General features: G+C 36.5%; 2 protein-coding genes across 2 annotated transcripts; both read left to right on the top strand.

The window, feature by feature from the left end:
• The first annotated feature begins 4,455 nt into the window (after positions 1-4,455).
• On the top strand, positions 4,456-6,566 carry LOC141680269 (uncharacterized). The gene is made up of 3 exons (XM_074486541.1): positions 4,456-4,638; positions 5,140-5,570; positions 5,741-6,566. Exons 1-3 carry the CDS (start codon positions 4,456-4,458, stop codon positions 6,564-6,566), a joined length of 1,440 nt encoding a protein of 479 aa, XP_074342642.1.
• A 2,304-nt stretch (positions 6,567-8,870) lies between these two features.
• LOC141680267 (uncharacterized) lies at positions 8,871-9,386 on the top strand. Its single transcript, XM_074486540.1, has 2 exons — positions 8,871-9,050; positions 9,135-9,386. The coding sequence occupies exons 1-2, from the start codon at positions 8,871-8,873 to the stop codon at positions 9,384-9,386; spliced, it is 432 nt and encodes a 143-aa protein (XP_074342641.1).
• Positions 9,387-10,026: the final 640 nt, after the last annotated feature.

Here is a 10,026-nt window from a genome sequence, read left to right as displayed (position 1 = left end):
ACTTAGACAAAAATAATATATGAAGTTTAATTTCATTTTAATTTGAATTTTATGGGCCACTTGGGTAGTATACACTCTTTGGGCCATATATGAAGTTCTAGAAGTTTGATTCTGATGATTAAGCAACCCACGAAAAACTTGTGAGCAAAATTTTAATTCAGAAGTAGTTTTGAATTTAAAATCCAGCCGAAGTAGTCCAGAATCTGAATCAAAAAGTCAACTATGAAATTTCACTTCCTCGGAATTATGTTCTAGCTGGGAATAAATATAAAAATTCACATTATCTACTTTAGGTCCTAAGATTTAGGTAAGGGAAGACCTATAATAATTAAAACTTATTTTAACATATTCAAAATAGAAAATAAAAATAAATTGCTACTAACATATTCAAAGTGGAAAAGACTTATAATAATTAAAATTTATTTTAACTTACTCGAGATAGAATAAAAAAATAAGTTGATATTAATATATTCGAAACATAAAAGAACTCCATATTTTTTTCATTATATCTCCTTCATACCAACAATAAAATATTAATATTTATTAAATAAGAATCAAAAGCAGTGTAAAATAACAAAAATATCAAGATAATATCAAGATAAAGTGCATTTGTTAGTGTAAAAGTGTAGATGAGTTATAAAGAAGAAATTTTGCTAAGTAATGAATAGTTTTAGATTTAGTTGTGTCTCGAATCATAAGGGTTGAGAAGTATAATGATATTTTACATAAATCCATCTCCAAACTTGTAGATGTTATTATACACACAACTTAACATAAATTACATGTTCTAAGATATATCAGTAGAGATTTTAACTAACCTCCAAATTGAGCTATTGCGCCCCATAACATTTATATAGGAATAAATATATAGATAATAAACATATTTATGTCCATATAAGTAAGTCCCTTATGATTTAAAAAAAGAAGAAGTAATTTCTTGTATCTACAAACCAAAGAAAACAAAAAATTAATAAATTTTTTGAAAGAATCATCAAATGATCAAAAGATTTTTTTTAAAACCTATTTATGTCCATATATAGGATCTTAATAAAAATTGATTCTTTAATTGAATAGAATTTTAATTAAATTCTACTTATATATAAACTTGGATTTTATTTCTACTTCTATATGAATTTGGATTTTATTTTCTACAGTATAGGAGCTAAATAAGAAAGTTTTATATTTTATATAAACTTGAATTTTATTTTATTTCTACTTGTATATGAATTTGAATTTTATTTTCTAAAATATAGGACCTAAATAAGGAAGTTTTAATTTTTTGAATTAAAATTTAGGAGCTCTAGAAAAAAGATAAATATGATTGAAGCGATTCTAGAGCTCCCGAGGATTTTCCTTTATATATAAATATTAAGATATTGATTTTTAGAAGAATTTAGAATTATATATAACTTGGTACGAGGTATTGAGTAGACATCTTAATTCTAACTATCATGCATGTACACAGTAGTCTCAATACATGGTACGGTGCACTTTATCTACTCCATGCATGCATATACAACTAATCTAGAATTCTAAAATTATGAATGTAATTAAAGTTTGCATAAAAGTTATAACTACCAGGTACATTTGAACTTAATATATACAAAATAATATAATTACAAAAAAAAGTCTAAAAATATCATCTAAATGAATTATTATTCATTTATCGATAAATAAATATTATATTCATTAATCGATAAATAAATAATCTCGCCAAATGACTATTTTTTTTGGTCCCAAAGGTATTCATTTATCGAGGTTCTACTGTAACTAGTTTACGAATCCGCGCTTCGCAGCGATCTTCTAAAATAATATTTCATTTTTTTAAGTTTTTGTATTTCTAATCTGATCTTGGTCATTCTAAATTATTGAATAATCGATAAATATTATAAATCATAGAATTTAAAAAAAGCCTTTCTCTCGTTAAACATGTTTACTCTAATAAGCCGTTTGCTCATTATTCATAAATCTAATAATATGAAATTATATTATTTATTAGTTAATAAACAATATAATGTTTTTTTCTATTTAATAATTTAAAAATGTGAGAAAATTACAAAAATAGATTGAAACGACATGAGAGGCGACACCTCACCGGGTTCATCTTCTCATTTACATAAGTACATATGAAATAATAATTTTAAATAATATTGAAAAAACATATTTATAAATACTTGTCCTTGAAATATTTCATAGATTAGGAATTGAAGAAATTTTTTAGGAAAATATAATGCAGTACGTTGATTTTAGGAGAAATATGAGAAATTGTATAAAAAAGAAATTTTGGATATGGGAAGTTAATTTAAAGAGAAAGTGGAATTTTTAGAAAAATATTAAGATGGTAAGTTGTATTTAAAAATTTTAATGAAAAAATTGGAGATGGGAAGTTAATTTAAAGAGAAAGAAATTTTTTTAGGAGAATATTAAGATGGTAAGTTGATTTTAAAAATATTAGTGAAAGATATTGCAGAAACTTTAGGAGAGATGGAAAATTAATTTAAAAAGAAAGAAGAAATTTTAGGAGAATATTAAGATGGTAAGTTGATTTTAAAAATTTTAATGAAAGATCTTGTAGAAATTTTAGGAAATTATTACGAATGATGATAATATATTTAGGAGAATATAAGGTAATTATAAAGATCTTGTAGAAACTTTAGGAGATGGATAATTAATTAAAATGAAAAAAGAAGCTTCAGGAGAATATTAAGATGCTAAGTTGATTTTAAAAAATTAATGAAATATCTTGTAGAAATTTTAAGAAAATATTACGAATGATGATAATATATTTAGGAGAATATAAGGTAATTATAATTTTTGATATTTTTTAACTCAAAAAATTGAGAAAATTAGAAAAATAGAATGAGGCGATTTGAGATGCGCCACCTAAACGCCCCTGTCTTTTCCTTTATATAAGTATATTGATAATTTTTATTATAATAAAAAATTATAGTTTCAATTTAAACTAATTATAATTAAAAATAATTTTTATATTATAATATTATATACTTTTTTTAAATCCATCCTTTATTAATTTTCCTTTATATAGGAATAAAAATGCTTAATTTTTTATATACACACACATGTATGTATAAGATGCATATATATCCAATAATATATAGGGTCCTTACATAAATATGAAAGACAATTTAAATTATTTTTTTAAAGTTATATCGTTTTAGTTAACAGTTCAATCATTTAGTTTGAGCGTACATAATCACTAATCATCATAATTACTTTCTTATTAATTTGTTTTAAATTCACACACTTGATATTATCTTATATATTTTATTTTAAATGTTATGATAATCTTTTAACTTCATGTATTCAAGATATATAATAGATATTTTTTTAATTAAATTTTAAAACTCAAATATTATATGTCGAACTCTACTAAAAAATAACATCTCTATAATAATATTTTTTCTCGATTTCAACGATATTTTTGTAGAGAGGTTTTCCTGTACAACAGATAAAACTATCTATTCGAGAATTGTTCGTCGCTTATAAATAAAGTCCATTAATTTGATGTGAAATTCATAAGTAAAATATATATGTTTTAAGGTTCTCCGAATTAGGTATAAATCGATCTTTCTTCTTCGTCTATGTTTGAAAGTTAGTGATATGGATAGAAAATACATCATAAAGACACATTTAATGTCGCATTAATTACACTTGGGCTTTTTGTCTAAAAATCCAGTACAGACCTGTCTGGTCCGAACTCATAGCAAACTCAAGACGGCCCATGTAGACAAGGCCCACTAGCTGAGGTAGTCAAGGTCCACAAGTACAAGTTGTTCACGGACTAGGCCCAATACGGCTAGAAGAGCAGAGACATGATTTCTAAACGGACTCAAAGTCCTACACAGAAGGTTATGGAGCTCCTTCCTCAATAGGACTCCTAATCACCATCTAAGTTGGAGACTTGTTCATTAAGTCTCCCAATAGAAGATTAACCCTAGACTCACCTCTATATAAAGGGCTCTACCCCTCAACCTAGAACTACATTTTTGGCTTGATTCTCTACAACACAGAGATACGTAGGCATCTTGCAAGGACCAATAGTCCCAAATGCAAGAGCAGCCATTAAAACTCGAAGCTCACCAACCGTAGCATTAAATACTAAAGTACCCAGGTTTTTATTCCACAACATTTGGCGCTGTATGTGGGAAAACTACAACAGCCATGGTGAATACACGGAGCAGAAACAATAGTGGAACAGACACTAATGTTCCACCGCGAGCAATCGCATCAGTGGTAGAAGTACCACCACACTCAACTTATGCCTCCACCCAAGGAGGAACCCTGGTAGGGGCAACCGAGTCTCAGACATAAGGGTCGAATTCCCGGGCTCCTCAAGGGACGAATCCCCAATTTCAGTAGATACATGCACCCGTGAACTCTCAACCCATTGGGTATGAGTACTCGACGATTGTGACTAATAATCCCCCTTACGGGATGCCTCTATACCCCGAAGTTGGAGGGAGTGGACACTCTAATAGGAGTGAAGCACAAGGACGGACGCCGCAGTACATACGTGGCTTGCTCCTATTCCAGAGGATCAAGAATTCTCTGGACCTTATACTGAAAGAGACTCTGAATCATCGGATGATGATGTTGCTCCAAGAAGGAGGCCTGCTGGTAAAGAGCCGATGGCTGATACTGAACAATGCTCCAGGAGCACTCAAGGGACAAATCCCCATGATGTTCAAGAGAGGTCAGGGCTCATGAAGATGAGATCCAAAGGATGAAGCGTGACCTGGAGACACAACTGACTTCAAGACTCCCACTTGCTCCAAGACGGAGAGGTCCTCCCCCAATCATAGACCTGGATTGTCTAATACCAAGAACCCCAAGGGATGATCCAAGTGATCTTATGCCCCTAGGAGATCCTGATGATCCAAACCCACCATTCACTGATGAGATAATGAATGCTCATATCTCAAGGAAGTTCAAGATGCCCACCATCAAAACATACATTGGTACTGGCGACCCTGCTAATCATGTTAGGACGTTCTCTAACGCCCTGTTGCTACAGCCCGTGAACGACGCTATTAAGTGTCAGGCCTTCCCTCAAACCCTATCGGGTATGGCTCAAAGGTGGTACAGTCGTATTCCCCAAACTCTATTGGATCCTTTAAGGACTTGAGCCAAGCTTTTATCAAGCAATTCATAAGTGGCAGAGTGCACGAGAAGAGTTCAGCATCTCTCATGGGCATAGTCCGAGGAGGGAAGGAGTCCCTGAGAGAATATCTGAATCGATTTATGAAGGAGGCTTTGAAAGTCCCTGATCTTGATGATAAAGTAGCTATGATAGCCCTGCAGCAAGGGACTAGAGACGAATTCTTTAAGATGTCCTTGGCTAAGCGCCCTCCCGAAAGTATGTTGCAGCTCCAGGATAGAGCCGGGAAATATATTAAGGTGGAGGAGAGTATGAAGAAGACAGCTGTGAATAACGAACCTACTGGAAACAAGAAGAGGAAGATGGATCAGGAGTACGACGCTAAGGACAAGTATCCACGAATTGCAAAAAGCTCTGACTCCTCCTCGTCTAAGAAGAATCAGCAACCAAGGTTTGCTAAGTATGCGAGGTTGAACGCTTTAAGGAGCCAAATACTTATGGAAATTGAAAAAGACAAAGACTTCAAATGGCCGAAGCCACTAAGGGGAGACCCCGAGAAAAGAGACAAAGTCGATACTGTAGATTTCACAAAGATGTTGGTTATGACACTGACGATTGTAGGCAACTTAAGGATGAGATTGAGTATCTGATTCGGAGGGGAAAGTTTGGACATTTCACCAAGGGTGAAGAGGCCGGAGGCCAAAAGAGAGATAATGATCGAAAAGATGATGATCGAAGGGGTAACGACAGAAATCGCAACCCACAGCCCCGAGGGCCAGTAATCAATATGATCTCAGGAGGACCTACAACAACTGGTACTATAAGGAACTCCCGAAAAGTTTATGCAAGAGAAGTAATGTGCATAGTTGGAGAGCCATCTAAGCGTTCTAAGTCAGAGATGACGTTTGAATTTGGTGACCCAGACCTTGAAGGTTTGAAATTTCCTCAGGATGATACTCTGGTTATCACTCCGATAATTGGAAATTGTCTTGTTATGAGGGTCCTAGTGGATAATAGAGCTTACGTGGACATTCTGTTCCATGGCACATTCATAAGGATGGGCTACAATGATTCTCAACTAACTCCATCTGATGCACCCATCTACGATTTCAACCATATGGAATGCAAAGTCGAAGGAGCAATACAACTTCCCCTAACTATCGGGGAAGAGCCCAGGGAGGCCACACAGATGTTGAACTTTCAGGTTATCAAGGCAACCTCTACCTACAATGCTATCACGGGTAGAACAGGGATCCATGCTTTTAAGGCTGTGCCCTCAACCTACCATATGGTACTGAAGTTCCCAACTAGGAATGGTGTTGGAGAATCAAGGGGAGATCATAAAATGGCCCACGGTTGCTATGTTGCAGCACTTAGGCCCGATGAAACCGGGGGGCAGGTCCTCCCCATAGAAGACATGGATGTCCGAGAGAATGATGAACCGTGAGGGAAGCCAGCCGAGGACTTGGTCCCAATTCCTTTAGACCCCTTAGACCCGGAGAAGGTCACATATATTGGGGCATCTCTGGACAAGCCCTTGAAGGGCCAAATGACCACTTTCCTCCAAGAGAACAGTGATGTGTTTGCTTGGATAGCAGTTGATATGCCTGGGATAGAACCAAACCTTATAACTCATAGGTTGAACGTCGACCCAACCTGAAAGGTCGTGAAGCAAAAGAAGAGAACTTATGCCCCTGATAGGTTGGAGGCCATAAAACCAGAGGTAGAAAAGCTTTTAGAAGCTGGATTTATCGAGGAAGTGCAATTCCCTGAATGGTTGGCCAACCCCATAATGGTTAAGAAGGCCAATGGGAAGTGGAGGATGTGCATTGACTTCACTGACTTGAACGATGCTTGTCCCAAGGACTATTACCCCTACCGAGGATTGATACCCTGATATATGCCACTGCTGGACATGAGATACTAAGCTTTATGGATGGCTTCAGTAGTTACAATCAGATTAGAATGTACAAGGATGACACCCCCAAGGTATCCTTCATAATTGACTTTGGTGTATTTTGTTATCTTTTTATGGCTTTTGGACTTAAGAATGCAGGAGCTACTTACCAAAGACTGGTAAACAAGATATTTGCCCATCTAATTGGGAAGACCATGGAGGTCTATGTTAATTACATGTTAGTCAAAAGCCTAAGCAAGGATGATCATATTAGTCACCTCAGAGAGGCATTTGAAGTGCTGAGGCACCACAAGATGATGTTAAACCCAACCAAGTATGCTTTTGGCACTGGGTCTGAAATTTTTTTGGGTCACATGGTCTCTAAGAGGGGAATAGAGACCAACCCCAACAAGATCAAAGCCATCCTAGACATGGAGCCACCACGCTCCATCAAGGATGTTCAGAAGCTGACAGGAAGAATCGCAGCTCTAGAGAGGTTCATCTCCAAGTCTGGAGACAAATGCCTGCCCTTTTTCAAAACTCTTAAGAAGGTGAAGGACTTTGAATGAACAGCTGAGAGCCAAGAGGCCTTTGTACAGCTGAAGAAGTGCATGATTGAAGCCCCGTTGTTGGCTAAACCAAGTCCGGAGGACACTCTTTATTTGTACCTCGCAGTGTCTGAACAAGCTGTGAGTGTAGTCCTCGTGAAAAAAGAGCAGAAGCTCCAGAAGCCTGTATACTATGTAAGCAAGGTGCTCCATGGAGTAGAGTTGAATTACTCCACCATGGAGAAGTTTGTGCTTGCTCTCATCATAGCCTCGAGGAAGTTGAGACCATACTTCCAGGCTCACAAGATCGAAGTCCTGACAAACCAACCCTTGAGGAATATTCTTCATAGCCCGAAGGCTAGTGAAAGGCTCATCAAGTGGGAAATTGAGTTAGGAGAATTTGATATCAAGTACTAGCCTCGAACGACCATTAAGGCTCAGGCCTTAGCAGACTTCGTGGTCGAATGCACCATTAATGACCAAGAAGTCGCGGGGCAAGAGATAGTAACCCTAGAAGGAGGAGAGAAGGAGAAGGATGGAGAAATAACCTTGAAAGAGTATTGGGTTCTCCATTTTGACGGAGCATCCAAAACAAAATCTAGTGGTGCAGGCCTAGTCTTGCAAAGCCCTGATGGGTTTATGATTGAATATGCTTTGAAGTTGGACTTCCCGACTACGAACAACGAAGCAAAATATGAAGCATTGATAGCTGGCTTAGGCTTGGCTAGAGCTGTGAGGGCCAAAAACCTGAAGGTCTGCGGAGACTCAAGACTTGTAGTTGCTCAAATTAATGGGGAGTTTAAGGCCAAGGATGATACTATGGCCAAGTACCTGAGAGTTGTAAAGGGAATACTGACTCACTTCGATGAATGGTATGCAGAACATATTCCGAGAAAGGAGAACACTACGGCGGATACCTTGTCTCAGTTCGCCTCGTCTGAAATCGAGAATTATCCGAGAAGTATTTACTTCCAGGTCTTGAAGACCCCTACTATTCATGTCATAAATCTGATAGCACCGGTTGGTGTAGCAGGCTGTTGGATAGACCCGATCAAGACCCACTTAGAAACTGGTGGCTCCCCGACGATGCCTAGGAGGCACGCAAGCTTTCAGTTAGAGCATTGAGATATTAATTGATAGAAGGCCTTCTTTACAAAAGGTCCTTTGTTATTCCGTACTTGAAGTGTTTAAGACCTCTTGAAGCAGAGGAGGCGCTTAAAGAAGCCCATGAAGGGATTTGTGGACAATACTTGGGGGCAGGGCCCTCGCTCACAAGATAACTCAGTTGGGATTCTACAGGCCAACTATGCTAGCCGATGCAAAGGCTTATGTGAAGAAATGTGACAGATTCCAGAGGCACGCTCCAATAGTACGAAAGCCCCCAGAGAGGTTTACATCGATCAGCACACCCATCCCTTTTGCAATGTGGGGAATGGACATATTTGGACCATTTCCTGTAGCATCAGGACAAAGGAAGTTCATTGTGGTAGCAATAGACTACTTTACAAAGTGGATTGAGGCTAAGGCACTAGCTAAGATAACCACCAAGCAAATTGCCCAATTTTTCTAGGAGAATGTGATATGCCGGTATGGAATCCCATGCATCCTTGTCACGGATAATGGGAAACAATTTGATAATGCAGAGTTTAGAGAGTACTGCGATGATAACAACATAAAACTTCACTTCACCTCAGTTGCGCATCCTCAGGCAAACGGGCAAGCGGAAGTTGCTAACAGAATAATCCTTAATGGACTCAAGAAGAGGGTGGAACGCTCGAGAAATACTTGGGTGGATGAGTTGTTGCCTATACTATGGTGTTAGATATATTTGATAATGTCATGGCTAATATGATTATGTTTAGTTTTCAGATCTTACTTAAACAGGATAAATCAGTACTTACTGGAAGTCATGACTTAAGGATATCAGTACTTATATTATAAGGAGATAATCATCAGAAGATGTATATCAGAACTTAAGTACTGAAGGACGTTCAGATAAGGACAGCAGCTGATTAAAGGAAAGAAGATCGAGATAAACATAAGAAGAGATATGCATGAAGAAGGAATTCTATGAAGAATAGAATACTTGGAAGAAAAGATATCTGATTGATATATTTTAGGAAGTAGAATTATATTCCATATCAATTAGCGATTATCTTGTAACTGTGTAGTATATAAACACAGACATAGGGTTTACACTATAAGTGTTATCATTATCGAAAATATTATTCATTGTAACCCTAGCAGCTCTCGTGATATTTGTTCATCACTGAGAGGTAACAGTTCCATACTGTAACAAAGTTTATTATTTCAATAAAGTTTGTTTTCTGTTACTTGAGTTATTAAAGTTCGATTTGATTGTACTTTACACTGTATTCACCCCCTCTACAGTGTGTGTGTGACCTAACAAGTGGTATCAGAGCCTATCTATTAACGCACAAACAGTTTAAGATCCAAACACA

Source organism: Apium graveolens, chromosome 8 (assembly GCF_009905375.1).
Source record: "Apium graveolens cultivar Ventura chromosome 8, ASM990537v1, whole genome shotgun sequence".
In the NCBI taxonomy this organism is placed as follows: Eukaryota; Viridiplantae; Streptophyta; class Magnoliopsida; order Apiales; family Apiaceae; genus Apium; species Apium graveolens.
This window is presented reverse-complemented; position numbering and strand designations above follow the sequence as displayed.